The 27,609-nt window shown below is 39.6% G+C and overlaps 2 protein-coding genes and 1 long non-coding RNA gene across 7 annotated transcripts; 1 reads left to right on the top strand and 2 right to left on the bottom strand.

The window, feature by feature from the left end:
* Positions 1 to 19,606, top strand: LOC140524345 (uncharacterized). The gene is made up of 3 exons (XR_011973674.1): positions 1 to 186; positions 17,904 to 18,282; positions 18,732 to 19,606. It is a non-coding gene; the product is annotated as an uncharacterized lncRNA (long non-coding RNA).
* Positions 4,601 to 16,056, bottom strand: LOC140524344 (membrane-spanning 4-domains subfamily A member 4A-like). Its single transcript, XM_072638741.1, has 6 exons — positions 12,812 to 16,056; positions 11,816 to 11,944; positions 8,716 to 8,772; positions 7,703 to 7,861; positions 6,034 to 6,135; positions 4,601 to 5,201 (listed from the first exon to the last, which is right to left on the bottom strand). The coding sequence occupies exons 1-6, from the start codon at positions 12,938 to 12,940 to the stop codon at positions 5,064 to 5,066; spliced, it is 714 nt and encodes a 237-aa protein (XP_072494842.1). The 5' UTR covers positions 12,941 to 16,056; the 3' UTR covers positions 4,601 to 5,063.
* Positions 17,315 to 27,464, bottom strand: LOC140524343 (membrane-spanning 4-domains subfamily A member 4A-like). 5 transcript variants are annotated; one of them, XM_072638738.1, is made up of 7 exons: positions 27,287 to 27,463; positions 24,444 to 24,615; positions 21,221 to 21,349; positions 20,314 to 20,370; positions 19,603 to 19,764; positions 18,100 to 18,201; positions 17,315 to 17,533 (listed from the first exon to the last, which is right to left on the bottom strand). In XM_072638738.1, exons 2-7 carry the CDS (start codon positions 24,597 to 24,599, stop codon positions 17,396 to 17,398), a joined length of 744 nt encoding a protein of 247 aa, XP_072494839.1. In that variant the 5' UTR covers positions 24,600 to 24,615; positions 27,287 to 27,463; the 3' UTR covers positions 17,315 to 17,395. The 5 variants fall into 5 exon arrangements, with proteins under 5 accessions (XP_072494839.1, XP_072494838.1, XP_072494837.1 ...); XM_072638737.1 differs by having other exon boundaries at positions 27,323 to 27,463; XM_072638736.1 differs by having other exon boundaries at positions 27,310 to 27,462.
* Positions 27,465 to 27,609: the final 145 nt, after the last annotated feature.

Genomic DNA, 27,609 nt, shown 5'->3' with positions numbered 1-27,609 from the left:
TTGACTGAGAAAAAGATGGGTCCTCAGCCCTGCCCCCCCTGGGCTAATTGTGTTCATTGTCAGGCTATGTTGGACCTGAAAGCAAGAAAGAATTAAACAGTCAACCTATTAACATGTCGTTATGAAGGATGCCATTATTTGTCCAGTCCTGTTTAAGGCACAGAGATGACTCCAACAGCAAAGGGAGTAAGATTCATTTACTATGCATTTTTTAAACTTCATTTTATGTGTTTTCTTCCTTCCTTAAATTGTAAGTTCCTTGATGACAGGTAGTAAGTCCTACAAGGCAGTGACAGAAAGTACGTAGAGGATAAAGCCTAGAATGGATACCTTGGAAGCTTTGTTTGTTATGAAGTATACAGATAGCATTACTGTTTGATTCTAAAAACTCTTCTATAACCTTCCCATATTCCCTTTTTCTATCTTTCTCCTCTCCTCATCCATTCTTCTGTAGGCTCTTCTCTTTCTGAGACCACAAAGGTCACCTTCCTCTCATTAATAGCCTTTCATTTGATGTCCACGTATCACTCCTCTCTCCTCCTACTCTCCTCTCCAGCTTTCATGTTCCTCCCCATGATGTTATGTTTTCCCATAAAAGAAGCATTCACTTGTCACTGATTCTCTTCTCATTCACCCCTCTCTCCTTGTATACTTTTAGAAACAAACCTCTTACTGGTCTTTCTGTAATTCTGCTGATATTGCTGCCTGTATTTTTTCACTCCTCTGTTGTTTCAGCTATTCAAGAAGGAAATAATCTTTTCATTTCTGGTTTTCTTTTTTAAAAAAACATCAACCTCTTATTTATTATTTAAGATCTGTCTTTTGTCCTGTGTGGTAATGCTCAGATTTGAAGGAGAGATTACCCTGGAATACATTCTGAGCTCTTGTGATCTTTGGAACATTTTATTCCATTTCCTCTTTCTTATTCTAGTGGATGTAGAATAATATTGGATTATTTGAGTGGCCTTTTCTTTGTAGGTGGAGATTTTTTTCTGATGGCATGAAGAATTTCTTGTTTCTGAATTCAATTGCTAAATTTAACTACTGTGTGTTTTGGTATTTGCAATCTAGATTTTGTTTGTTCATTTGCTTTTTTTTCTATTTTTCTGGAAGCAATCTATTAATACTTTTTATTGTAATTGCATTTTTTATGTTCAGAAGTTCTTGAGTCTTCTCTTCTATCCTGTGATGCAAGGGTTTATTTTGTTTTGTTTTATCCATTTTGTTCTGGAAGACCTATGAGCTTAAGGTTGTTTCCATTCATCCTGTCTTCAAAATCCATATATTTTGCTTACAGAGTGAATATTTTCCTTTAGTATTCTTATTTTTGCTTCTTTTGTTCTAGGTTGTCTTTCACTTCTGTGTTTTTGAATTCCTAATCTGTTATTCTCTCTTTTATCTCTTTGGTAAGACTTGCCATTAAAGATTCAAGTTTTCTTTCTGCTCATTATTTTTACAGGAAATAAATGCAGGAAGTAAAATTCCACTCATAATTTGCATTTCTCTTTTAAAGTATTAAGGAATAAAATGTAGTGATTTTACATTCTCCTCAGATTCTACAGAGTCCTCTGTCTCATCATATTGGTTCATTTTCCTTCATTCTGCAGCATTTATGGATACCTGATCTGGTTTAATAGATCTGGAAGCCATATTTTCTTCTGTTGTTGCTCTTTTTCCTGTTGATTTATCTGCTTTTGTTCAAGGTCTTTGAGCTTTTTTCTTCCTGGAATCTTTGGCACCTTCAATTTCCTCCCTCTCTCCACCCCTTATTTTCCTTATCACTCACTTCCTGACTCCCTCTCCTCTAATTATGGTTACTTTGAAAGCTAGACCTAAAAGGATCTCAGCCCCCTCCCATACTGGGCAATTCATGGTTCCTCAGCTTAGGTAATTTTCCCTGTTGGTTTTGGGGTGGACAGAACTGGCCCCATCTAGATTCTATATTCTTCCCTCAGGCTTGGTGGAGTGCTGCACAGTTCCCCATACACACACCTTGTCTTGGTGACTTGTCCTATTCCTGTTCCTTAATTCTCTGCCCTGATGCCAGCAATACAGAGCTTGCTTTCCCTAGTACTGACAATTCAGAGCTTTGCAGTGCTGGTGCTTTGGGGTTATAGGCCTGAGCAGGCTTTTTCTCCTGGAGGGCTGTGGCTAAGCTGGGTGTTGAGGTCCAACGAATCTTCCACAGTTTGAAGCCAGGGTTCTGTGGCACTGGAAAGAGGGAGGTAGGACCAAGGTGCAGGAGAGGGTTTTGTTGAAAGTTTGTGTTGTGTTCATGGGTCTGCTAGTTCAACCTTGCTGCTGGTAGTATGGGAGGTGGGACAGGGATGCTGAGTGAGCTCAGAGTCAGTAAGCTTCAGTTCTTGGATTTTGTTTTGTTCTGGGTTTTTTTAGATTCTTTTGGTTCCCAGGAATCCTAGACCATAGAAATAGCTGAAATTGCTTTATCTTTGATGCATAATGTCTGTTTTGGAGAACTTTGAGAGATCATGAAGATCAGAGAAAATCTAATTCGTTGTCTTGTTCAACTGATCGAGAAGCAACCCTCACTATATTTTAACACCAACTTCAATGACCTGTCCCACAAAGACTATAGACAATGTTTGTGTGCTTTCTTATTTGTTATTATTCTTTAAGCAGCAATGAAATTTTAGTCATGGACATTTAATCTTCTTTAATTTAATCTTCTTCAAAGATTATGCAATGAGACCAAGAGTTCAATTGCTTTTCTGTACATATTTTTAACTGTGATGGTTTGTGAGAAACACTGAGAAGATTAAATGAAAAGACTATAAAAAAAAACTTTTTGTTGTGAAAAGTGTTGCAACTCTTATCTTTTGCAAAGAAACAAACATTAGGAACTAAATTCTTGAGAAGATATTTTAACTGATATTTTGAGAGAACTAAATGGTGAATCTTTTCTTCTAGGACGGAGAAGTTAACACCAGTGTTTAAAAGAGACACTGAATGTGATCGCTGCCACAGCAGATGCATTTTCAATAATTAGTTGAACATTTTTATTATTTCTTTTGTAGTTAATAAATTGTACAGACCACTGACCTAATATTTATTTAAATCAAAGTTATTGGGAAAGGGTGCAGATTATACCAAAGGAGATGAACAAAAGCCCATGGGAAAAGAGTTTTCTCTAATCTGAGTTAGCAAATAGTGTTTCTTAAACTAGAGCTCAGAGATAAGGTATTAATTAATAAGAGAAATGATGTAGTTTTAGTAATTGGTGAGAAAATATCAGAACACTTACTAATTGCTTCCCTAGAACTTAGAATGTAAATGAGGTTATTTAATCAAATTCTCCCACTTTATATATAAGGAAAATGAGGCCTAGAGATGTTATATAATTTGTCAGTGTTCTCACAGTCATTAAAGGTCTTGTTCATTTTCAGATTGCATGGTGTCAACTTGACTCCAAGGCAAGTACTCTTTCCACTGAGTCACACCATAACATTTAAACTCTAATCAGATCAGAAAAGCTTTGACTGGAATACTGGATCTGGATTCCAGAAAAACTGAGTTCAAATTATCCCTCAGACACTACTTCCCAGCTGCATTACCATGGTTAAGTCATTTAATCAGTTTATCTCTACAACTCAGAGTTGCTCTGAGGACAAAATGACAAATTATTTGTAAAGCATTTTCCAAATCTTAAAAAAGTAAATGCTAGTTGTTATTGCTTATTGTTATTATAGTCCTTGTTATTGTTATAATACATAAAAATTCTACTTAAATTAATATTTGAATTGGAACTTCAGATCCCATCTGGACCAGGGGAAACCATAGTGTATTTAGACCTAACTTCCTCTGTTTCCAAAATTTTGCCAGAGCCAGTGGCCAGTTCATCTCTTTCTGTAGTATGATAGTAGGGAACACTGGATAAATAAGAATTATAAGAAATAAAAATATTTGACATGATGGCTAACTAGTTAGCATTTATATAGCTCACTAATGTTGGCAAAACATTTTACAGACATTATTTCATCTGATCCTCAAAACAACTTCTTGAGGTAGGTGCTAATTGTCTTCATTTTACAGATGAGAAAACTGAGGCTGAACAAGGTTAAGTGATTTGAACAGAGATATACAGCTGGTCTGAGACCAGATATATATTCACAGCTTCCTTATTCCTACTACCACACTGTATATAGCTCCACTTTGCTGACATTTACTGGCACTCTTAGGTTTATAAAGCACTTGAAATATTCCATGCCATGTAATTCTCACGACAAACCTGTGAGATAAGTAGGCTAGGCCTGACTATCCTTAATTTACACGAAAGGAAAATGAGGTTCAGAAAAGGGAAGGCTTTGGTTTCATAGATAGGAAGCCTCAGAGACATCATTAGCTCTTCTGACTTCCAATCCGAAGTTCTTTTTTTCTTTACAATACACTGAATGAGGAAGTCTTAAAAGGAGGCTTTGGTGGTGGAGGGAGGGGAAATTGTGGAGCAGTTTCTGATTTTGTGGGCCAGAAGAGGATGCAGAATCTCGAAGGTGAGAGTAAGTTCCTCCCAAAATGCCTATTGACAGGGAAGCAAAGTAGAAATGAGGCATTTTTTTCAATGACCAGGGTGCTAGAGGGGCAAACAGAGAGTTCAAAGAGCTAAGATGATGTAGCCCAGAATGCTGGAGGTAGAATCACAGTAAATCATCAGGTAAATGCAACAGAAAATTCCAAAGGTCAAGAATCTTTCTTCATAAGGGATGGGAGAGGATTTCATTTTGTGCCACAGACTAGATTTCTTCTTCCCTTATCTTATCTCCTAGGGACCATATTTCCTAGTATCTATAAACTTCGGCTAGGTTTGGTGTACAGCCAAGGAAAAAATAGGATTTTTTGACATTTTTGCTGATATTATTGTGAGCAAATATTGAGATAATCAGAGCTGTTGTGGAAAATAAGAAAGCAGATGTGATTAGTCCATAGCCAAGACAGAAGTCAACTGTTAACAAAGAATTTCAGGAAAATAGAATCACTTTACTCTATGTTTCATTGAGAAATAGCCAGTAACAGAAGCAACCTTCCCTGGGAAGGGGAAAGCATGTGTTTTATATGAAACTGTCAGGATGACTTCCAGGCAATGTATTGTTGTCAGCAACTGGGTTTTGAAGCATTGTCTCTCCTTGGGAGGGCTCAGCTCCTGCGTTCGCTGGTACATGTGGTGGAGGAGACATGATAAGGGCCATCTATAAGGCAAGCAAACACTGTATTCATGAGTCACACCAGGATGCAGTCATCCTGCCAAGGGCTAGCCCTGCCTAAAAGCAACCAGAAGGATGACATTGTAATGGCCTCAAGCCCTCACACTCAATCTACTAGGTCACTCTTGAATGGGCTGTTCTCTGAATTCTCAAAAGAGGGAGCAGGGAAAGAGTGATCCTGTGTAATTACTTCCTTTATTTATGCTGAATATCAAGATATGACACTAAACAATCAAGCCCAAAATAACCAAACCAACTAACGAGATCTAAAGATATGCCTTCAGTCCAAGTGGGAAGTATCTGGGCCCCTCTAGTAATCTTTAGTAGGTTGTCAATGGATGTGCCTCATACGCTTTCTAGGTAGCTGCAATATTCCAGATATAGACTCACTAGGTTGTGAAGTCATAAAATTGACCAAAGAACTCCCTTAGCCAATTTCTATGCCTTCTTTTGGGAGCCAAGAGAGAGAAAACAAAATGTTCCCTCACTTTTTATTCTTAACTGGGGTATAATATCTGCTTAGTTGTGGGGTGAATAGTGTAGTCTCAGTTAAGTAGTGGTGGTTAGGTTGAAAGGGTGCATCTCAATGCCTGAGGATTCTTGGTATCCCTACTGGTGGCCCCAGGGGATGGTTGGTCTCTCACACTGGATATGATGCTTAGGGGTATGGAGGCAGAGGCATACAAATATCCTCTCTGAAGGCAAGCTGTCCTCTCACTGATTCTTGAAAGGTCCCACTTGATGATCCTCCCAAAACAAGCCCTATGGCACAGTCTCATCAAAGTTACGGAGGCACCACATGTTGTTGGCTACTCACCGAACCCTGACTACAGCAGGTGGCTTTGCAGCCAAAGCCTGATATTGCAATGGAGATGGTAAGTTCCAATATGGTTAGGATCAGCAGAATCACATTGATTCCCTACGAAGACAGATCAAGGAGACAATAGTGAGGGCTAGACGTGAGGCCACTCTTTGAACAACTCAGGAAGAAAAAAAGTGAAAGAGCAGATGAAAGGATGCAAGCAAGACTGAAGGAGGGTAATTGTCTGGAAACAAAACCTAAGATGTATAAAAAGCTTTTAACAATATGAACGTTTTTATTTATTTTATTTATTACTATTTTATCACTATTTATTTTTTATTTATTTATTTTTATTACTATTTATTTATTTGTTTACTTCTTTATTTATTTATTATTACTAACTATTTATTACTATTTATTTATTACTATTTTATTACTATTAGCAAAAATAATGTCACATTTAAGACTCACAAGACATTTTCTTCTCAATAATCCTGTGTCATATATTGTGCAAGGATGGTCACCCCTGTTTTGGATGTCATCAAACTGAGTCTCAGAAAAGTGACCTGCTTATGGTCACACAGGCATTCCTCTCTTGTGCTCTATCCTCTACACAAACTAGGCTGGCATCCATCTTGGTACATCATGAGTGCTCAACAGTTTTGTTTGGTGAAGGAAAACCTAAACTCTCTATAATGAGACAGAGTTCTGACTAGGAATCAATTTCTATGTTTGTTTTCTTGGAAGATTTGGGGGCTCTAGGGCATTCTTTCAATCCCAGGAGTCTCCCATCCTTCAATGGTGCCTGCAGCCATCAGTCAGAGGCTCAGTCCTGGGCATGTATTTAAAAGTTTATAATCCATTAAGGAGAAGGGAGGGGAGGAGTGGGGAACAAAAGCATTTCTTACAGGAGCTCTTTCCTGCTAAGCTTGTTCCTCATTTGTAGTTCTTGCCTTGGTCATCCATTGATAATCTTACTGCATATATTCTTCTTTTCTATCCATCCAAGCTTCCATCCAAGCTAATTTTTGATATTCTCTATTCCCCATTTCTGCCCTGATCTCTCCCACACTGACTACAGGCCAGGAATATCCTCGTGTTTATCTTCTTCTATTCCTTTCAAATTCTTCTGAGTTAGCATTCTGTCCTTAAAGACTTTTTTGATGCCACTTTCTCCTTCAGTCAAAAGTGGATTCTCTCTCCTCAAAAATTTCCTGAAACTTTCCTTCCCATTTACCTTGCCCTCTTCTAGCACAGATCTCTTTTCCCCCTTACCTGTCCTTCCCCAAATTGCAAATGAGATGGTAGATTCTTTGACAGCAAGAACTGTGGCATTTTTAAAATTATCTTCGTATTGCCTGCTCAGAGCATATCACCTTACAAGCAGTAATAACTGCATACCCAGATACTTATTTGTTGAATTGAGTTAAATGGGAATGAACAGAATTGAATGAAAATGCTCATTGATTTTTAAGCCATTGGAGTTCCCAGAATTCACATTTCTGACTAAAAAAAAAGGAATGGCAAGAAATATTAAAGAATTTTCTATTATTTCCCAACTCAAGCAAATTGCTTCTCCTCAATGAAGAGCTCTGCAAGACACTTGGTGTCTCTGCCCTGGCTTATAAAGATTGCCATTCCAAAGATCCATGGTCAGAACTGGCTCCAGCTTGAAAGTACTCACCATCAATACATACATGCCCAAAAGACAGGAATCATAGAAACTTTCATAGTGACAAAGAAAATGGGCTGAATCCATTCTAATTAAGTTGACTGAGAAAAAGATGATTCCCAGCCCTGCCACCACCGAGCTTACAGCATTCATTGCCAGACTGCTTTGGACCTAAAAGCAAGCAAGAATCCATTAATAAGTCAATGTATTAACACATGGTTACGGAGCTGCTACCAAGTGTCCAGTCCTGTTTGAGATACAGATGTGCATCCAACAGCAAGAGAAAGATACACGTATTGAGCAATTACTATGAGCTCAAGATGATACAAGCTTCTCCAAATGCAAGGACCAATTGAACAACTGCTTATTTCCCAAAGTCTTTACATTCTAGGCAATGCAATATCTGCATCGAAATCCTTTGTTGTGGTGGTTCAGTCATTTCAGTCATGTCAGACTCTTCATTACCCCATTTGGGATTTTCTTGATAAAGATCCTGGAAGGGTTTGTCATCTCTTTCTCCAGCTCATTTAACAGATGAGGAACTGAAGCAAACAGAGTTGAGTGATGACCAAGTTTACACAGCTAGTAAGTTTCTGAAGCTAGTTTTGAACTCAAGAAGATGAGTCTTCCTGACTTCAAGTCAAGCACTCTATCAGGTCAAGCACTGTGCCACCACCTAGATGCCCCCCCTTTAAAGTATAAAGATAAAGATAATTGAAGAGGTCAAGGGAAGTGAAAAGTCAAGAGAATGATTTTTATTTCTGCTCGTATGGTTGTAGACTTTCCTATGTAGCAATCTGAATAATGGAGGAGTGGCCAATAATGATTCATACCCTCTGTGACCCCAAGTTACAAGCCAAGCCATAGGCATTGGTCAGGCAAGCATGCTATATATAGCCCACCCAAGGGTTGCTGAGGCTGTATCTCAATGACATTTCCATTTATCCCTCTCATTTCCAGAGGGCAGAAAAGAGATCAAAAATTTCTTCTTCTTGAGCAACAGACAAAGAGGGAATGTCACTCACCAGAGTATTTGTGGTTCTGTTCTCTGCAACAATGGAAAGGGAGCCAGAGATAATGAACTGTGGACAGAAGATGTTATACATCAATGCCCTACAACTTTCATTTCAGTCCCCATTGTATTCACCCTTGCCCAGTCAGTCACTGAAATTTGCCTCTCCTATCCCTTAGAATTGATGTCTCTGATGGCTCCATTATATGCTCCAACTGCTTCATAAACATTTGAACAAGGACTAATTGTTAGACCTGTCTTCTTTTCATAATGGGAATTAATACAAATCACTCTGAATTCAAGTAACCATGTCAAAAATAAAAGCAAGGCTAGCATCCTATGACTTATATTTGATGAAAGTTTGAGAAAAAACAAGGCTCGTCAGTTGTATTTCTATCTACCTCTTGATCTATACATCAATACATATATGTGTGTATAGGCATGTATTTCTGTTTGTTTTTTTTCTTCATCTGTGTCTCTGAGTGTATAATGAGATTCACAAATCATTGCAAGGATCTGAGAGAAAACTTCTCCCTCTAATTAATATACTGGAAGGACTTGTTTGAAAGCACCACGTTGACTGAGAGCATGGTGTTGTGGTTCACTGTGGTTCACTGTTATCCGTTATTTCCTTTACATATAGCTGGTTTCAATATTAAAGTAACATCTTACAAACTGGTTGGGGAAATACTGGAAGATTATATAAGGGTTGCTCCAATCATACCTGGAAGAAGAGTGGATTTTTTGAGTTTTACATCATAAGGTAGACAGGAGTGACTAAATACAAACAGTCCTTGATTTGAGGCATTAGAAGGTATAGGAGAGAGGGGATAAGAAAAAGCCAGACTGAGTGGATCTTAAGGGAAGATCAATCAAACAAAGAAGCTGCCTAAAGAGGGGTGCTGACCATGGTCCTTATTACTTTATTACCTGGTACTTAAAGAAGAGTAGAGGAAACCTCTTGTACAGTGGTATCGATTCTGAAACTTACACCTCATCAGTTCTTCTTGGTCCTAGGACCCCTCCCTCCCTCTAATTAGAAAGGGTGGGTATGAGAGCTCCTCCAATATCATTCTTTCTTACTTAGATATAGATCTTCATAATGTCCCCATGCTGGTACATTTTCCCCTGCCCACAAGTTTCAGTTTCATTTTATGTTCTGTCGTCCTCCATTAGATTATAAACTGCTTGAGAGTAGGAACTGTCTTTTCCCTCTTTTTGTATCCCCAGCTCTCAGCAGAGTAACTGGCACAGAGTAGGCCTTTAGTTAATATTTGTTTGCTGACTGTGTCAGAAAATTAGCATAGATGTTTCAGGTGGACGCCACCAAGAGAGTTGACCAAAGGCAAAAATACTCTATTGGAAAAGAGATGTTGCTTTGGGAAAAGATAACTGGAGAAAGTGCAAGCCTTTCCTGTTGGAAGCTTATTGTCATCTAGTGCCATCTTCCTCCTGACTGAGGGGAAACCTTTTATGATTACCTATGTTTCTCTATAAAGTTCTAGTATCTCAAGAGAAAAAGAAAAAGAGGAGGAAAGATGAGATTTGTATCTTCATTTCTATAAGCTATACTTATATTTTTTTTTGAAAAGTATCAGTTTCTTACACTCCTAATGAGGATAGGTGTATGAGAAAAGAGTTTGATAATGATTCCATAGCTTAAAAATCAAAGAGAGTTAGGTTTGTAAAGCAGAAGAGTGATGAGAATGAGGAGGGGAGCTGATAGCAGAGTTCTTTTGCCCAGAAGGTGATGCATGGTACACTCTGTTTCTTGAAGAGAATAGGAATATCAGTGGTGGTAATACAGAGTTGAATTGTTTTATGTGTGACTTCCTGCTAGGTTTCCATAGGTGCATGCTCGCTCTCTCCAATGGATGTTTATGGTTGAATGGTTACATTTTGATTATTTCTTTTGCTGAGTGAAATGAGTTCCTGCTCTTACATTAAATTCATTAAATACAGAGATTATTCTTGCTTTTTCTCTCTTATTTGGTAAATGTTTCACACATATGAATCAACAGTGAGTTATTTTGCATAAACACAGAGCACTTCAGTTAGGACCTGGGAGTTCCAATGGAAAATGATGAGGGTAAATCTAACCCCCAATCTGCATTATGCCTATGATTCAGAATAACCACATGGTCACTGTTATGGGGAAAACCTGGCCTTACAGAATGGTGGTAGGTTGGGTTTATGAAGCATCCCAGAAGGACAGGGAAAGTCAATCCCTTAATCAGGGGTTTTAAAAGGCTTTTAAAAAAATTATTCCAATCGGTATATCATTTTTGAAGGAAAATGAGCTGCTGATGAGCTGCTTTGGTAAGTATCTCAATTATTTTAAATTCAGTTTCTTGGTAGCCTTAGCAACTCACATACGAAATAGTTTCATGACTCTAGGGAAATCAACAACTGCATCCCAGTTTTCTCATTTGGAAAATGGGGATGATAATACCTGTGCTGTGCACATTACAGGGTTCTTGTGATTAAATGGTTCTGAAATCGTAAATCATGAGCCATTGTTATCATTAATCTATTAAAAGTGGAAAGCTCATTTCTCTCCAAATCAATAACATGGAAGGGTGAATACAGTGCTGTCTTTGTACCTAGGAAAACTAAGTTACAAATCCTTGCTTTGGTGCTCAATAACTCTGGGACCTCCAGTAAGTCACTCCATGGCTCTGAGCTTGTAAAAATAAGGGGAGATGAACTATAATATAATCCAGTTCTACAACTCTGATTCTATTGGACTTTGAATTGCTGATAATAAAAAATGAGTGGACTTCTTTACCATGCACTTGGATACTATCTATCTACCTATTATCCCAGTATACTATATAGGGTAGATTATATATTAATAATATATATAATATGTATAGTATTATCATTCATCTTATATTACCACATTTACATATTATAAGTCATATAATATTTAATGAACAGTGCATAGTATATATATTACAATATCAACTCTTCCTTATCTCCACCACTGGAAATAGCAAATGAAAAACCTTGGGCATAAAGGGTATCTTGTAGACAAACAGATTGCCTCCTGTCTCCAAGGAACAAAGGGACAAACTCCATATTTCAGAATTGGTTTCATTAATTCTACTTACAAATGCTGTTCCCCAGTATATGTAGCCAATGTGAAACAGAAAATCATGCATATAATAAACTTTCGTAGGAACCAAAATAAGAACCATGCCCAAGGCGAAGTTCATCAGGGCAGTCATGATCTGGACAGTCTAAAAGGGAAAGAGATTTTGATGAGTACATAGAAGACTTATTCACTTCTCTCTAGAAATGGAGTCAATGTTCTTTTGTCCTCTCCAAATGTGTTTTTATAGAACTTTACTGGGCATGAGCAAGAGGTCACAGTAACTGTCATGTAGTAGAAACTTAATAAAAGTTTATTATTGGTTAATTGATTGATTATTTGAGATTTCAAGTCAGAGAAAAGAGGATCAATCCTCAGCTCTACTTCGTAAAACCTCTAGAACTTTGGAGAAGTCCTTTCCTCTGTTGTTGTTTGGTCATTTCACAGTTGTGATCCTATTTGGGGTTTTCTTGGCAGAGATACTGGAGTGCTTTGCCATTTCCCTCTTTAGCTCATTTTACAGATGAGTAAACAAGCCAATGGGATTAAGTGATTTGCCCCCAGTCACACAGTTAGCAAGTGTCTGAGGCCAGTTTTTAAGTCGAAGATAAGTCTTTCTTATTCCAATTTCAGTGTTCTACCCATTCCACCACTTATCTACCCTACCTTGATTTGTTTCATCTGTGAAATAGATGGTTGGGCCAAAACATCTCTAGGTCTTATTCACCTCCAAAATCCTAGAATCATATAAGATCAAGAGAGGCAGAAAAGCATAGTGTATAGAGATCTTGCTGAAGGTTCAGGAAGACCTGAGTTGAGGTCCTCCTAACTCTTACATAGACTGACTCTGTGATCCCAGACACATCATTTAACTTCTTACGAACTCCTAGCAACATTCTAAGGTTATAAATGACAGGGTTGTTGCCTAGATATATTGATAGAGGGAATTTTTGTAAGTTTCTCTCAGTCAAAAATATATGAATCTACTTTCTGAGGAATGGTGTCTCTGACTCACCCCCAGCACCTTAGGTTCTCCTTTCAGGAATTTCTGCAAGTGCAGTTTTGATGTATATAGTTGCACAGGTGTCCCCATTAGACCCTGTGGGAAGGAAATAGGACCTGACTGGGGAAAGGGTGGGTACATTCTCTTTGGAGTTGCCTGGGAGTTGATGAGGTCACTGGAGATGCTGTAAGAAGAAAAAAGAAATCACATGAGACATGAGTTCAGGATACCCTTCCCTTCAAAATAAAAAAGATGATGGAATGGTAGCCAAAAGAAGCTAATATAAGCTTAGGCTATAGTAAGAGTAGCGTGTGTCTTGAACAATGGAGCCAATAATGCCACAGTCATAGTTTGGGGTTTCATAGTTGAGGAAGAGCATTGATAAGTTGGAGGATAGTAAAGGTCCTAGAGAGATAATTAGAAAAAATGGGAATAGTTAGCCTGGAGAAAAGAAGATTTAGGTTGTTGAAAGAATAAAATGAGGTGGTGGATATGAAAAGCCTTGGATGATACTCCATTAAGATCCAAAGGCAAAAAGTCATGTCCTTCACAGGGGAAGATAACACTGCTAAAACCTTCATTGCAGGATATATACTTATAACATTTTTCCCAGCTTTGAGTATGGGCTAGTATGGATCAAAATATCCTCTCCAGATACATTCTATAAGTGACCAAAGGTATGTGTACATAGAGGCTGGGTTCTGGTCATATATCAGAGCAAACTGAACTGGCTTCTATGACATTTGGGAATGATTGGTACTATATGCATGTCTGTCCCAAACTAAAAATGCACATCTGTCATTTTGATTCAGGTTCAAGGTCCTCTAGAGACCTTCTGCTTTAACCCCCAAAGTTGAGGGAAGTGCCTGAATTAAAACATGGGTGAGTAAATGGATATTCAATCCATCCTTCTCTTTCCCAGCTGTCCCAGATGCTTAGACTATGTTATATACCATCTAGACATCTATAAGACACCAGGATCTAGGCAGCATCTTGCCATTTATGAAACACCTTATACACATACTCTCAGTCCCCTCTCTTCACTTATACTCAGGGAACAATATGCAAATCAGCCTGCAAAGGGCTCAGCAACCTAGAGCCCTATAGCTTCACATGGAAGCAACTTCCATGACTATCTAGATCAAAGTACTCTTCCCCTGCTCCCACTTACCTGTATCTCCTAGGGAAATCGGGACTGTCTCAGTTTTGAATTTGCATCCTCATGAAACACACCTAGAATAGTGCTAAGTTAGGCACATAGTTTCCATTTAATAATTTTTTGTTGATCAATTGATTGAGAGGGAACTGGTTGAATGAGTCATATAAATGGGGTTATTGATCTTGCTTAAATGCAAGAAACAAGTTTTCACAAATCAGCCTGTTCTGAGCATGAAAAGGATCCAATCAATAATTCACCCTTGCTCTGCAACCCCCTCATTTTGTCACAAGACTGTATGGGGACTGGGGAGGTTTAGGATGGGAAAAATGAAAAGGAAGAAATGAATTTAACCAGCTAGGAGCCTATCCCATTCAGATTCCTTTACTCCATGGAGCTTTGAGGGCCTAGTATAAATCTAGATCTGAGTTCAGCTTTGCCTTGGGGAAACGGCAGGAGAATACAGCTTCTCATTTTCCAAAGCTTGCCTCTGCCTAAGGACAATGGATGAACTAAAGAAGAGAAGTGAAAAAGGCAACAGCCAAGAGCTATCTTTGGGAAGGCCTAGGAGAAAGAAGTGCTTTGGAAGGGCAGAAGAGATACAGATTACTTGGGATGCCCCAAGTGGTCAGGAAGTCAAGTTTAAAAGTCATTATGCACCTTGAACTGGACTTTGAATAGTATATCATAAGATATGAAAAGGGGAACATAATGATGGGTGCGAATTTCTATGATCTCTTACTGCCAATATTTCCTCTCTCCCATGCCTCACTCTCTCAGTTTACAAAGCCTTAGAGTCTGCACTGCAGCACTGGAGCTAACATGACTGCAGGTCTGAAGTTTGTGCAAATGGGGTTTGAGTGTCTATTCCAGGAGTATCATCCCCCAAGACTTCCCCATCCTTAATCCCATATGTGCAATATAATGTGGCAATGACTGTCACCAAAGTAAAGGACCTTGTCAGTATCCCGGTATAATTTTTTTCTCTGTCTTGAGGCCCTGGCTGCACCTGAGAGCCTGATAATGAATTCTAGACTGAGAAATTCAAAGCAAAAGGATGTCGAAAAGGGTGACAGTCTATTCCTCTTATCCACAATAAACAGGGCAGATTGGAAGACTTTTTTGGCTGTTGCTAAGCTAGAACTCTTTGTGAAGACCTAAGGGCTGCCCAATGAAAGTCTATTCCCTTCAGAAGACCCCAGCCTGGGCAAGGCCAGGAAGGAGCTTTTGGGAAATACAATAAGGTCCAAAATGTCTCTGCTCACAGTCAAAAGATCTTTTGTCTTCATCTTCCTATGACCAACCCTGATCTGTCCTGTGAGTATTGGGGGAAAGCTGACTGAAGAGGTCCCTGAATCCAGAGACTTGAACACTCCTTCCCCCTCAAGCCCTCTTAGATTCCTTCCAAATCCATCTTCTCTGGGTTCTAGCTTCTCCTGAAACCAGGGATGGGAACTACTCAGAATGCTTACCTGTCCTCTCCCTCAGCTCATCCAGGGTCCCTTGGCCTTCAAGTTTTCCTCCTTACAGTCTGCTAAGACAAGGGATAGAGCTGCACTGAATTAGGGATCCTCCACTGGGGTTCCAACCTGTCTTATCTTCCTTCTTTGCCCTGATACTATGTCCTTCCCACTGGTTTTCTCTTACTTATATGTGATGATGACCATAGTAAGCAGTTTCCAAAAATCATGAACTGTTACTTTCCAACATAGGAAGTAACTAATGATAAACTCATGCCACAACTTTGTCTCACATATCAGCAGGACATGGATTAGAGTCTGAAAAAATCAGAAGGCATGGATGAATTGCATAAGATTATTCAAGTCTTAGACAAATGCCAATGTCATTACATTGTCTTCAAAGGATTCCTCAAGATGTCAATGACTATTTTGTATTGAAAAACAGGATATTCAAAGTTAGCAGCAAATCTAATCAAAATGAGCTAGCTTGAAAAAAAACTATATTACATCCATAATTCATATACATGTGTGTAAGTAGTAACAGTCAACAAACATTTAGTAAGATTTACTGGCATTCTAGGTTCTGTGCTTATCAATGGAGATACAAAGAAAAGTCCACACACAGTTCCAGATCTGAAAGAGCTTACGTTCTAATAGGGAAGACAGTAAGAAACAAATTAGGTACATGGAAAATTAATTTGTCACATAATTCTTGCACAAGTACCTGTGCCGACTTTCACCCTTGATTATTCTGTTCAATGAAATCCTGAAGAAAGTTAGAGGACATTCATAGCAAACAGTCCTATATTCTCTGAGTATGGTAGGTGAGAACTCCTATAAAGCTGAAAATAAAACAAGATTTATGGGGGAAATTTGCCCTATGATGGAGCTAAGGTCATTGGGCTTCAATTTTAAATTCTCTTATATGCTAAAGAAGCAGCATAATGCAGTGATAAGAGCACTTGCCTGGATGACAAGTGACCACTTGGGAAGTGGGCTATAGCATTTAGTTCGAAGTTGTATATCTGTAGCAGAGCTATTAGTCCTCTCTTGGCCTCCTAGAGAAACTTTTCTCCAGTTTTATGAGAGAGGTCAAGAAAAGGGAAATGAGTTTATTTCTCTCTGTAAAACAGGAAGGTACCTGGTATGGTGCAAAGAAGACCACATTTGGAGACAATCCCCCAAGTTTGAATCCCAGCTCTATGAAACTTACAGTGTCAGTCAAGGAAAGACTTAACTTCTCTAGGCTTCATATTTTTCTCTCTAAAATGAAAGGGTTAAATTGGATGATGTCTAAGCAAATGTCAGGGGTAAGATTTGCATTCCCAGTGTAGCATTCATTCTGCTATACCACTTTGAATCAGGAAGTCCTCAAAAGGAGACTTTGGTGGTAAAAGAAGAGGAAACTCCAAAGGAATTTATGATTTTGTGAGGAACTGTGGGGTTAGAAAAGGATGAAGAAACCTTGAGATTAGGGTTGCTCTACAAATGGCTCACTAACAGGAAAGCAAGGTAGAGAGGAGAGGTCAGAGGCTAGAGGAGCCACCAGAGTGGTCAAAGGTCAAAGATGATAAAGCCTCCAGCACTGGAGGTGAAATCACAGTGTATCTTCAGATAGGAGTGACAGAACACTCCAGAAGGTGAGGATGCTCATACATGGAGAACAGCAAGGGTCCCAGTTTTATCCCACTGTCCTCATCTCTTATAGGAATCCATAGGGTGACTGAGGGAGGCTACACTTGTGAGGCAGCCACATTAAAACACAACTCACTGATGTTTTGACTGATGCTACTGTGAGGAAACACTGACATTATTAGGGAATTGTTATGAGACAAAGGAAAGAGGAAGGAGTCCATCCCCAAAATTGAAGGGGTTTATTAACAAAGAAATCTAGGAAACCATAATTAATCTGTTTTATTTTTCATTGAGAAACAGCTAGCAAGGCAAAGAGCCTTCCCTGGGAACAGGAAAGCATGTGTTCTAGATGAAACTGTCAGGATGGCTTCCTGGAAATGCACTTGTGTCAGCAACTGGGCTCTGAAGCTTGGTCCCTCCTTTGCAGGCTTCAGCAGCTGGATTTTCTGGCATGTAGGGTGGGGGAGGCATGAAGACAGTGACCTATAAGGCCAACAGAAAGCCCACGCATGAGTCACCCAAAGGGACAGCAATAAAACTGAAAGGATTGTAAGGGCAGAATACTCCTAGTTACATCAGCTTTATGCTAAGGCCAGAGCCCTGGATAAATGAGATGGGAAGGGTAGCATTGGGAGGGCATTAAACAACTGATTTCTCATGTCCTCTCACTCTTTGCCTTCTCCACTCTTCCATACTCCTGTCTTCTTCTCTCCCCTCCACCATTCTAGCTTACGACCACCTTGCCCTCTAACTCTTTCTCCAAGTTCACTCATAGCAGAATTGCTCTCTGAACCCATCTAAAATAGGGAGGGAGAGGTAAAAGGCTGACCTTGTCATTTTCTTTTTTACATAGGCTGAATACCAAGATCTGACAGCTGCCCAAGGAATCCTAAGACAACCAAACTTCCCCCAATTAATGACACTTAAGGATGTAACTTCAGTCCCTTCTCTTATGCCTGAAAAGACCTATCTCCTGAGCCTCCATGCAGTAGCCTCATTACATATCCCCATCAAAGTGACCAGGGCACCACACGGCTTCAGTTACTCACCCCACTCTGGACACAACAGCTTGCCTTGCAGCCAAAGCCTGAGATCGTGAGGGAGATGATAAATTCCAAAACAGTTAGGATCAGAAGAATAAAATTGATTCCCTGGAAAGAGGAACCAAACAGAGAATAAATGGTGAGAGGTGGATACAAGGCCCTACTTCTGACAACTCAGAAAGAAATGAGGTAAAGGGGAGTATTGAGTGGGGCAAGACAGGAAACAAGAGATTGTCCTGAAACAAAATTTAAGACTTATATTAAGCTCTTAACAAACCTTAAGGTGCAATGTGAGATAAATATTATTATTATTAGCAATAGTGAGAAATCATATGTCCACATCATTTTAAGACTCACAGCATTTTCCTCACAATAATCCTATGTGATATATTGTGCAAATATAATCACCCCCATTTTTCACATCAGCAAACTAAGGCTCAGAAATGTAAACTGGACTGCCTATGATCACAAAAGTATTCTTCCCTTATGTTCCATTCCATACAGAAGCTAGGTTGACATCTGTCTAGGTGTGTCATGGATGCTCATCAAATGTTTATTTGATAAATAAAACCCCAAATTCCCTAGAAAGAAACAGATTTCTAACCAGGGTTCAATTTCTGTGTCTGTTTTTCTTCCAGATTTGGTAACTCTGGGTTGCTGAAATCATCAGTAACTCCCTGGTGCAGTGAGCACACAATGGTGCCTGCGGCCACCACTCAGAGACCTGATCGTGACTTAAAAGTTTATCATTCACAAAGGAAAGGGGAAGTGAACAAAGGCACTATTAGAAGAGCTCTTACTCTCCACATTTGTTCCTAACGTCTAGTTCCAGACTTCATTATATTATGATCTTTATCTCTTGCTGAACTCATTCCTCTTTCTTGATTTCCATCCAGGCTAGCTGTGGACATGATCTGTCCCCAAATCTTTCTCTGCTCTGTCTCTTTGCAATGACCTTTATGCATCAAACACCAGCCAGAAATAGGCTCTAGTAAACCCCATGTGTATCTGCTAAAGTCCTGTTCCTTCAAGATCCATTACAATTGGCATTGACTCCTTAAAAACTGTTGACTCACCTTGCCTTTCTTAAGTCGAAAGTGGGTTGTCTCTCCTCCAATACTTCTTGAAGCTTTCTTTCAGAACTACCTGACCTTCTTGTGTCACATACCCTGGGAAGAGTTTATCACCTCACACATGGTGATAACTGATTGTTGTTGTAATTATCATTATTATTAATTTCTCCAAATTGATGAGAATGAACTTAATTGAATGGCAATGTTAATTGCTTTTTTACCCTTTGGAGTTCTCAAAATTCACATTTCTGACTCAGACAACAGGAATAAAGTCAGAAATATTAAAGAATCTCCTCTTATTTCCCAATCCAAGGAAACTTCTTGTCCTCAAAGGTTCAGACCTCTACAAAGCCGTCAATGTTTCTGCCCTGGCCTGTAAAGATTGTCGGTTCCGAAGATCCATGATCATAATCGTTTCCAGTTTGGAAGTACTCACCAGTAATATTGACTGACCCAAAGCACAGGAATCATAGTAACCTTCTTGGTGACAGTAATAGTAGAGGATGTGATCAGACATTACCAAGTTGACTGCAAAAAAGATAATTCCCAGTCCAGCCACCACTGAGCTAACAATGTTCATTGCTAGGCTGCTTTGGATCTGAAAACACATAAGAACAGTCAACCCATTAACATGTGGTTATAGAATTGCTACATATATTCAGTCTTGTTCAAGATGCACATGTGCCCCCAACAGGAACAAGAGAAAGATGTATCTATTGAATGTCTACTGTGTATGCAAGACAGTATGTCAGGCCCTGGAAATACAAGGAATAAGGGAGAAATGCTTAGTTCTCAAAAGCCTTACATTCTACTAAGCAGTGGGTGTATAGGAATCCTTTCTTTACATAAAGGTAATTGAAGAGATCAAGGGAACTGTAAAGTCAAGAGAACTATTTTTATTTCTGCCGGTATGACTGCAAGCTCTGCCAGGTAACCATCTGAATAATGGGAGAGCAGTCAATAGTGATTCATCCCTTCTGTGACCCTAGGTTACAAGCTCAGCCCCGTGGCATCAGTCAGACAAACCTAGACTTGCTGAGGCTGTCTCTCAAAAACCCTTCTATTTTCCCCTCCCCTTTCAGAGGGCACAGAAAATATTAGAAGATTTTTCCTCTTGAGCTGCAGGAAAAGAAGAAAGCCTACTCACCAGAGTATTTGTGGTTCTGTTCTCTGCAGCAATGGTGAGAGAGCCAGAGATGATGAACTGTGGGCAGAACAGGGAACAAATCAATGCCCTAAAACTTTCATTTCTGTCCCCACTGTGCTCACCCTTTCAAAGTCAGTCACTAAGACCTGCCTCTCCCATCCCTGAGGACTTGATGTCTCTGATGGATCCATCATATACTCCAGGGGCCTCCTGAACAGTTGAACAAAAAGCAAGCAGACAGGACTGCCTTCTTTCACAATGAGAATAATCACAAATCACTCTGACATGGCTTGGACTTGGTGAAAGTTGGAGAAGAAAGAGAAAGAGAGACAGAGGTAAAGAAAGAGAGGGAGTCAAGGGTAACTGATTTTGCACAAATGTAAAGTACCCTTAAAAGGTCTCAGGAGTTCCAGTGGCAAATCATAACGGTAAATCCTCTCCTGAATTTGGCTTACAACTAGGACTCTGAATGACCACTCCTATAGGGAAATTTGATGTTACAGCATGATGAAAAAATGGATGTGTGAGGTGGCCCAGAGAACAATGGGGAGTCCATGCCTCTCTCAGGCTACAATTAAGTAGATAAAAGTGTTACACTTCTATCATTTTTAAAAGCAAATGAGCGGCTGATGAGCTGCCCTGGAGGATGTCTCAAATATCTAAAATTCAGCCTAGGATTACAACCAACGAGCAGGGATATGAGATTGAGAAATAGATATATATGTATACATATTTGTTTACGTATGTATGTTTGCATATCAACCCTTCCCCAAATCCATCACTGGAAGTAGTAAAAAGGAAACCTTGAAGACACTGGACATGTTGCTGGGACCCAGGTTCCTACTTCCCTTCTAGGTACAAAGGGAAAAATCTACATTTCAGAATTAGTTTTACCAACTCTACTCACAAATGCTGTTCCCCAGAATATATAGCCAGTGTAAAACAGAAAAACTTCACGTCTATAAGGATCCGAAGAAATCAAAATGAGAACCATTCCTAAGCTGAAGTTCATCAGGGCAATCATGATCTGGACAGTCTAGAAGAAAAAGGGATTCTCATGAGCATACAGAGGACTGAGTCACTTCTCTCTAGAAATGGAGGCAAGGGTTTTCTGCCTTCCTCAAGTACCTTTCTTCCTTTCCAGAATCTTGCTAGGGTCTGGCAAGAACTCACAGTACCTGGCAGGTAGGAGAGGCTTCATAAAAGTCTGTAACTGGTTAATTGAGTGATTGCTTGGGAGAACTTAGAGCAATCCCCAGATCTACTATTTAAAATCTCTAGAAATTAGGACATGTCCCTTCCTGTCTCTAGGTCTCAGTTTCCTCATCTATAAAATGAGGAAGTTGAACTAGAAGATATGTAAAGTCTTGTCCAGCTCAAAAATCCTCTAATCATATGAGCGCAAGAAATGCATATACACTCAATGGGTAGAGACTTCTCTGAAGGGTCAGAAAGAACTGGTCTGTGCTCTTCCTGTCTCTTATATGTTGGCCATGACGTCCCAGACACATCATTCAGTTGCTAATGCCCCTAGCCACTTTGTTAGATTACAAATGGATCTATGCTGGTACTGGGAGATTTTCTCATTGACACTTCCCTACAACAATAAAATCATAGCTCCACATTACAAAAATTAAATTGTATTATTTTTAAAATTTTGAGCTAATTTATTTTGAAAAAGCAATTTTTTTAATCCCAATATAATTTCTGTTGAGTACTTGGCCAATTTTGAAGCTTTCCAAATTTGAATGATTATTCCCAGTAAGGATAAAATGACAGGCATTATGGCAAATTAGAAAAACAGCTGTCATTAGAGTCACTGTGATATGGGTTAAAGTCCTGCCTTTGACACATACTGGCTGCAAATCACTTGTTGTCACCGTATCCCAAATCCCTTCAGAGTCACTGTCTATGAATATGTCATAAAGCTGGGGCCAATTTTCATTGATAAAGCATTTTTCCTCTTTAGGAGCATTTTACACCAATAAGATCACAGGTTTACTCTAAAACCAAGAGGAAGAGTGTCCCCTAGTGTAACTTTGTGAGCTTTGTTGGTGGATTTTGAAAGTGAACTCTATCTGGAAAATAAGTATAACTGAATATGCACTTCACATTCACTGCCCTGCTTGGTTTCAGTTCCATGAAACAAGATGACCCTACCAGGATGTTGACTTTCAGACACCCTAGATACTGCCATGCTGCTAACTCAAGCGGTGATTGACCCCACCTCCCTTAGCTTCCTCTTCTCGCTGGCTGGAGGGATTAAGGGTGGAATGCCAAACTCCTCCAGCACCTTTCTTTCTAGAGGGCAGATATTGGATTCTTAGATCACTCCACTTTGCATTGCTGCTTTACCTTGTTTCAGATTCTTAGAACAGAGAAGCCCTGAGATGGGTATCTTTCAGTGTCCCTACTCCCCCTCCTGTACTTTCCTGATTCCTGATGTGTTTTGTCTCTTTCTTTAGATTGGGATCTTTGAATGCAGGGATTGTATTTATTTTATTAATTATATCCTCATAGATTAGTACAGTACCTGGCACATAGTAAGCACTTAATAAATGTTTATTGAATTAAAGTAAACCTAGAATAGCTATTCTCTCTAGTACATGAGCTACCGACATCCCTGAAAGCTAGTTTACTTCTCTGCCCCCAACTCAGACTGTCAATCAATAAGCATTTATTAAGAATTTAATTCATAATTTAATAAATTTTATTTAATAATTTACTTGCCAGGAAGGAGATAAATAGAAGCTGAACTTAATTAAATAGTTCTAAAGGATTCATGTAATTTCCTTTATGCTATCAGCTATTTGAAATTGTTGCCTTGGTCTTTTACTGGTCCAACAAACCAACTCTTTCCAGGACACAAGGATACACTAGAGAAGTTCCAAATGAGAAAACCAATGGCTAAATCATCAATGCGATCATTTATCCTTCAGAAACTGACAATCCCTCCAAACTGGGGCTTGATTTAATGCTTTGTGGATTGTCTAGACTTAATTGATGTAGCAAATAATGTTAACATTAAAATCTGTCTTGCATACATTTTTTTTTCACAAAATCTATTATTAAACATTTACACACCTGACTCTGAACCAAGAAATGATGAGGGGAAATCAACAGAAGGCCATAGAAATTATATCACGTGGATGGAATTGGCATGTAAAGAAATGATCCATTTGATCTAGATCCCAATGCTGAGAGACATCCTGTTTTTTTTCTTCCTCTTCCTAAGTGCCTCTTGCCTTTCTATTCCCTGCTAGTCCTTCTTATCTGATATCATCTCACAGAGGAAAGAATAGGAAAAAAATAGAAACTTCACCAGAAAATCCCTACTCTGCTCCCTAGGACAACAGAAGAGGGCAGATGCTCCAAAGCATCAATTTATAGATACCCACCTCCATAACCAATGGGGACATCTCTCTTTTCCTTTCCCAGTACCCTGACTAAATTAAAAGGATTCTAGACAAGGGCCACATAAAGTTGGTACAAAGCCCTGGGTCCTCTCTAGGTCTAGCTATGGCACTGTTCAGAATGACGATTTCATGGAGCCATTTTGGCCCATTCTGAAATCTACTAACCCCTGAGAAGGTCACATAGCTGAGGCAGCCTATAGAATGGAAATATCACCGAATTTTAAGACAAGAATGTATTCAAATTCTGAGTACTACTCCTCAGTATCTACATGCCAGCAAATCATTGAATCTCTCTAGTTTACTCATTTGTAAAATGAGAGATTTTCCTGAAATGCAAACATTTGAAAGAGTATTGTGATAGGAATTATTTACCTGCTTTAAAATCTTGGGTCTGTTATGAACCATCTCCATGATGTTAGGTGTGCCTCTAACCCTGCTAAAGCCTCAGTTTCCTCAACTCTAAAACAATGTGGGAAGGGAGGACTAAGATATTTTTGAGGTTTATTTCAGATCTCATGGTATTAAAATATATCTTAATAATTTTAAGATAACTTAATCACCCACATGCATTCATTATGCTCTTACTGTGCTAGGCTCTGCAGATACAAAGACAAAAGTAGTTTCTTCTGGCTCCCAAAACTACAGACATGTAAGTCCATCCCAGCTGGAAACATATGAATCTGCTCTCACAATGGATGGGGGACTCTGACTCACCCCTAGTGCCTTGGGTTCCCCTTTCAGGAATTTCTGCAGGGATGCTTTTGATTTAAAGAGTTGTATAGGTGTCTGCACTGGACCCTGTGAGAAGGAGATGAAACCTGGCTGAGGATAGAATGAGACCATTCCCTTTGGAGTTTCCTGGGAGTCCATGAGGCTACTGATGACGCTGTAAGAGAAGAGAAGTTGCATGAAACACAGGCTCAGTGTCCCTACTCCCCCCCAAAAAAAGCAGGAATGGCAGCCCAAAAAAGTTAATGCTCTCTTGGGTCACACTAAGAGAGGAATACGTGGAATAATGAAGTTGATGGTACAACATTCTTCTGCCCAGGTCAGATCACAGCTGGATTATTGTGTTCATTTTGTGGATCCATATTTTAGGAAGGACCTGATCAGCTGGAGAGCATGCAATAGAGGACAACCAGAATGATTACGAGCTTAGAGACATTGCCATATTATAGTTGATTGAAAAAAATGGGTATGGTTACTTTGGAAAGAAGAAGTTGAAAGAATAAAATGAGGAAATGGATATGAAAGACCTTGAAAGTTATGCAATGAGATATAAAGACAAAGTGTCACATCCTTCACAGGGGACACCATTATAGGACACATGCTATGCACATTATCCATACATCCTCTCCAGCTTCAACCTGAGCATGACCAAAGACATATGGACAAGGAAGTTAAATTCTGTTCATAGATCAGAACAAAGTAAACTGTCCCACATAGGGTTTGAGACTGATTAGTACTATGTTCATATATGTTCCAAACTAGAAGGGTTCAACTATCACTGACTCAAGATCAGACTTCTACAGAGACTTTGAATGTCATCCCAAAGGTCTTCAAGGGAAGTAGGGATAAAAAGGTAGTCTACTCAACTTTGGGAATTACCTTCCTTCAGATAAAGATGCCTGGATTGTAAGGTGGAGGGGTCAGTGAATCTTCCATTTGTCCTTCTCTTTCAAGCCTATAATATGCTACATCCCATCTAGATATCTACCAAGACACAAGGGTCTACATAGCAAGGACAATCTTGCCATTTACAAGACACCACATGTCTACCCTCCTATCCCCTCTCTTCACTTATGCTCAGGGAAAAATAATCAAACCAGTGTCACCACTTACTGGTCCTGAAAAGGGTGCAGCATCTCATGGTCTCATAGACTCACTTACAAACTCATGACTACTCAATCCTAAGCACTCTTTCCCTGACACCAGTTGCCTATATATCTTGATTCCCCGGGGACAGCTGGGAATGTCTCAATATTTTTTTCAAATTTCCTCCAATAAAATATGCCCAGAACAGTGCTAAGCAACTAGAGGCCAATTAATAAATTCTTCTTTTCAAGGCAATTGAGGTTAAGTGACTTGCCCAGGGTCACACAGCTAGTAAGTGTCAAGTGTCTGAGGCTGGATTTGAACTCAGGTCCTCCTGACTCCAAGGCTGGTGCTCTATCTACTGCATCACCTAGCTGCCCTCAATTAGTAATTTTTTGTTGATTACTTGGTTGATTGAGAGGGAACTAATTGATGCAATCATTTGGATTATTAATTTTACTTGAAGGTTTCTGTAAGAAACCAAATTTTTCAAATCACTCTATTGTGATCATGAAAATGATCCAGTCAGTAATCCCATCCTGACCCTATACCAGGAGTAGGCAAGGCACAGAGCACATAGATCAGATCTGTCACTCCAAGGGAGAAGCAGAGCAGACTCCTCCCAATAACCCCCTTAAAGTGACAGGACTCTCTCAGGGAAGTGGGAAGGTCTATAAGGATGAAAATAAATTGGAAGAAACAGTCTTGATTAGCTACCAGGAGCCCATGCTATTCTGATGCCTTGACTCCACATAGCCTTTACTAAGGACCTAGGATGAGTTAAGGCCTTGGGGAAAGGGGCAAGAGAAGACAAGCTCCTTATTACCCAAAGATTACCTGTGTCCAGGAAGAATAGATGGACTAAATAAGAGAATTTATTTAAAAAAAAGAAACCTATGATCTGCCTCTGAAAAGCTTTATGAGAAAGGAGTCCTTTGGGAGATTAGAGGGAAAAAAGAGAGATTCTTGAGTAGCCAGGAAACCAAACTTCATGGTCATTGCAGACCTCAAAATGAGCTTTAAATTAATTAATTAAATCATAAGAGTAGAAAGGTGGGAAGGTGAGGTTTGGGTATGAATTTCTCTGACCTCTGATCTCTAAGGTCCCCTCCCTTCCATCCCTCTCAGGGATTACAAAGGGCTCATAATCTGCACTGCAGGAGTGGTGCTTAAGGGAAAACAGGTCTGACATTAGTGCAAAGAAGGGACTAAGTCTCTGTACCAGGAGAACCATCCCTCAAGACATTTCTTCCTTCCCCGGCATTAATCTCATCTGCACAATGAAATGTGGGGTTGCCTTTCTCCAAAGGAAGGGGAAGATTTCACCAACACCATGACACAAACATTTGCCTTTAGTTATACCTGAGAGTCAGGCAATGAGTTCTGGGCTGAGAAATTCAGGGCAGAAGGAGTCCCAAGAGACCACTGAACCATGCCTATTCTACCTAATATCCAGGGCAGATCTGGACATTCTGGCTGTCTCTGAGCTAGAAGCATATAGGAGGCACCAGGGGCTGCTCATCCCCTGCAGAGGATGTCAGCCTGGGCAAAATCAGGACCGTAAAGCCCAGTGGGTCTCTCTTTATATCCCCAAAGAACGTTCATCTTCATGCTAGTACAATCAAACCTGCTCTGTCTTATGACTGAAGATATTCATCAGACCCAAAGACTTGAATACTCCTTCCCACTCAAGGCCCCCTTGGATCCCTCCCATTCCCATCTTCCCTGGGTTTTAACTTCACCTCAAAGCAAAGATGAGAACTACCTGGCGTGCCTACCCGTCCAATCGGCCAGCTTTTCCAGGGTCTCCTGGTCTTCAAGTCTCCCTTGTCACACACTGCCTAGTCAATGGATGGAGCTACACTGAATAGGAAATCCTCCCCTGCGGTTTCACGCTGGTCTGTCCGCCTGCTTCCCCCTGACACATTGCCCTTCCCCCTGCAGTTTTCTGGGCCTTAAAGGATATGCTGATGAGACCTACAACAAGCAGAGTTTCAGAGTTTCTGAATTGTTTCATTTCCAACATCGGAAGTAACTAATAATTCCTCTTTTGTTCTTAGCAAAA

Source organism: Notamacropus eugenii, chromosome 2 (assembly GCF_028372415.1).
Source record: "Notamacropus eugenii isolate mMacEug1 chromosome 2, mMacEug1.pri_v2, whole genome shotgun sequence".
Taxonomy (NCBI): domain Eukaryota; kingdom Metazoa; phylum Chordata; class Mammalia; order Diprotodontia; family Macropodidae; genus Notamacropus; species Notamacropus eugenii.
This window is presented reverse-complemented; position numbering and strand designations above follow the sequence as displayed.

Coding starts and splice junctions, on each gene's coding strand:
- LOC140524344 (XM_072638741.1), bottom strand. CDS start 12,940: ATGTACCCACCCTTTCCCCAGTCAGGTCCTATTTCCTTCCCACAGGGT. Junction 7,862..8,715: donor ACAGAACCACAAATACTCTG/GTGAGTGACATT, acceptor GCTTGCTTTTAG/GTCCAAAGCAGTCTGGCAAT. Junction 5,202..6,033: donor CCTGCTGTAGTCAGGGTTCG/GTGAGTAGCCAA, acceptor CTTGCCTTATAG/ATGGCCCTTATCATGTCTCC.
- LOC140524343 (XM_072638738.1), bottom strand. CDS start 24,599: ATGGACTCCCAGGAAACTCCAAAGGGAATGGTCTCATTCTATCCTCAG. Junction 21,350..24,443: donor GGGAACCCAAGGCACTAGGG/GTGAGTCAGAGT, acceptor TTTTTCTTCTAG/ACTGTCCAGATCATGATTGC. Junction 18,202..19,602: donor TGGGTCAGTCAATATTACTG/GTGAGTACTTCC, acceptor TCCTCTTTCCAG/GGAATCAATTTTATTCTTCT.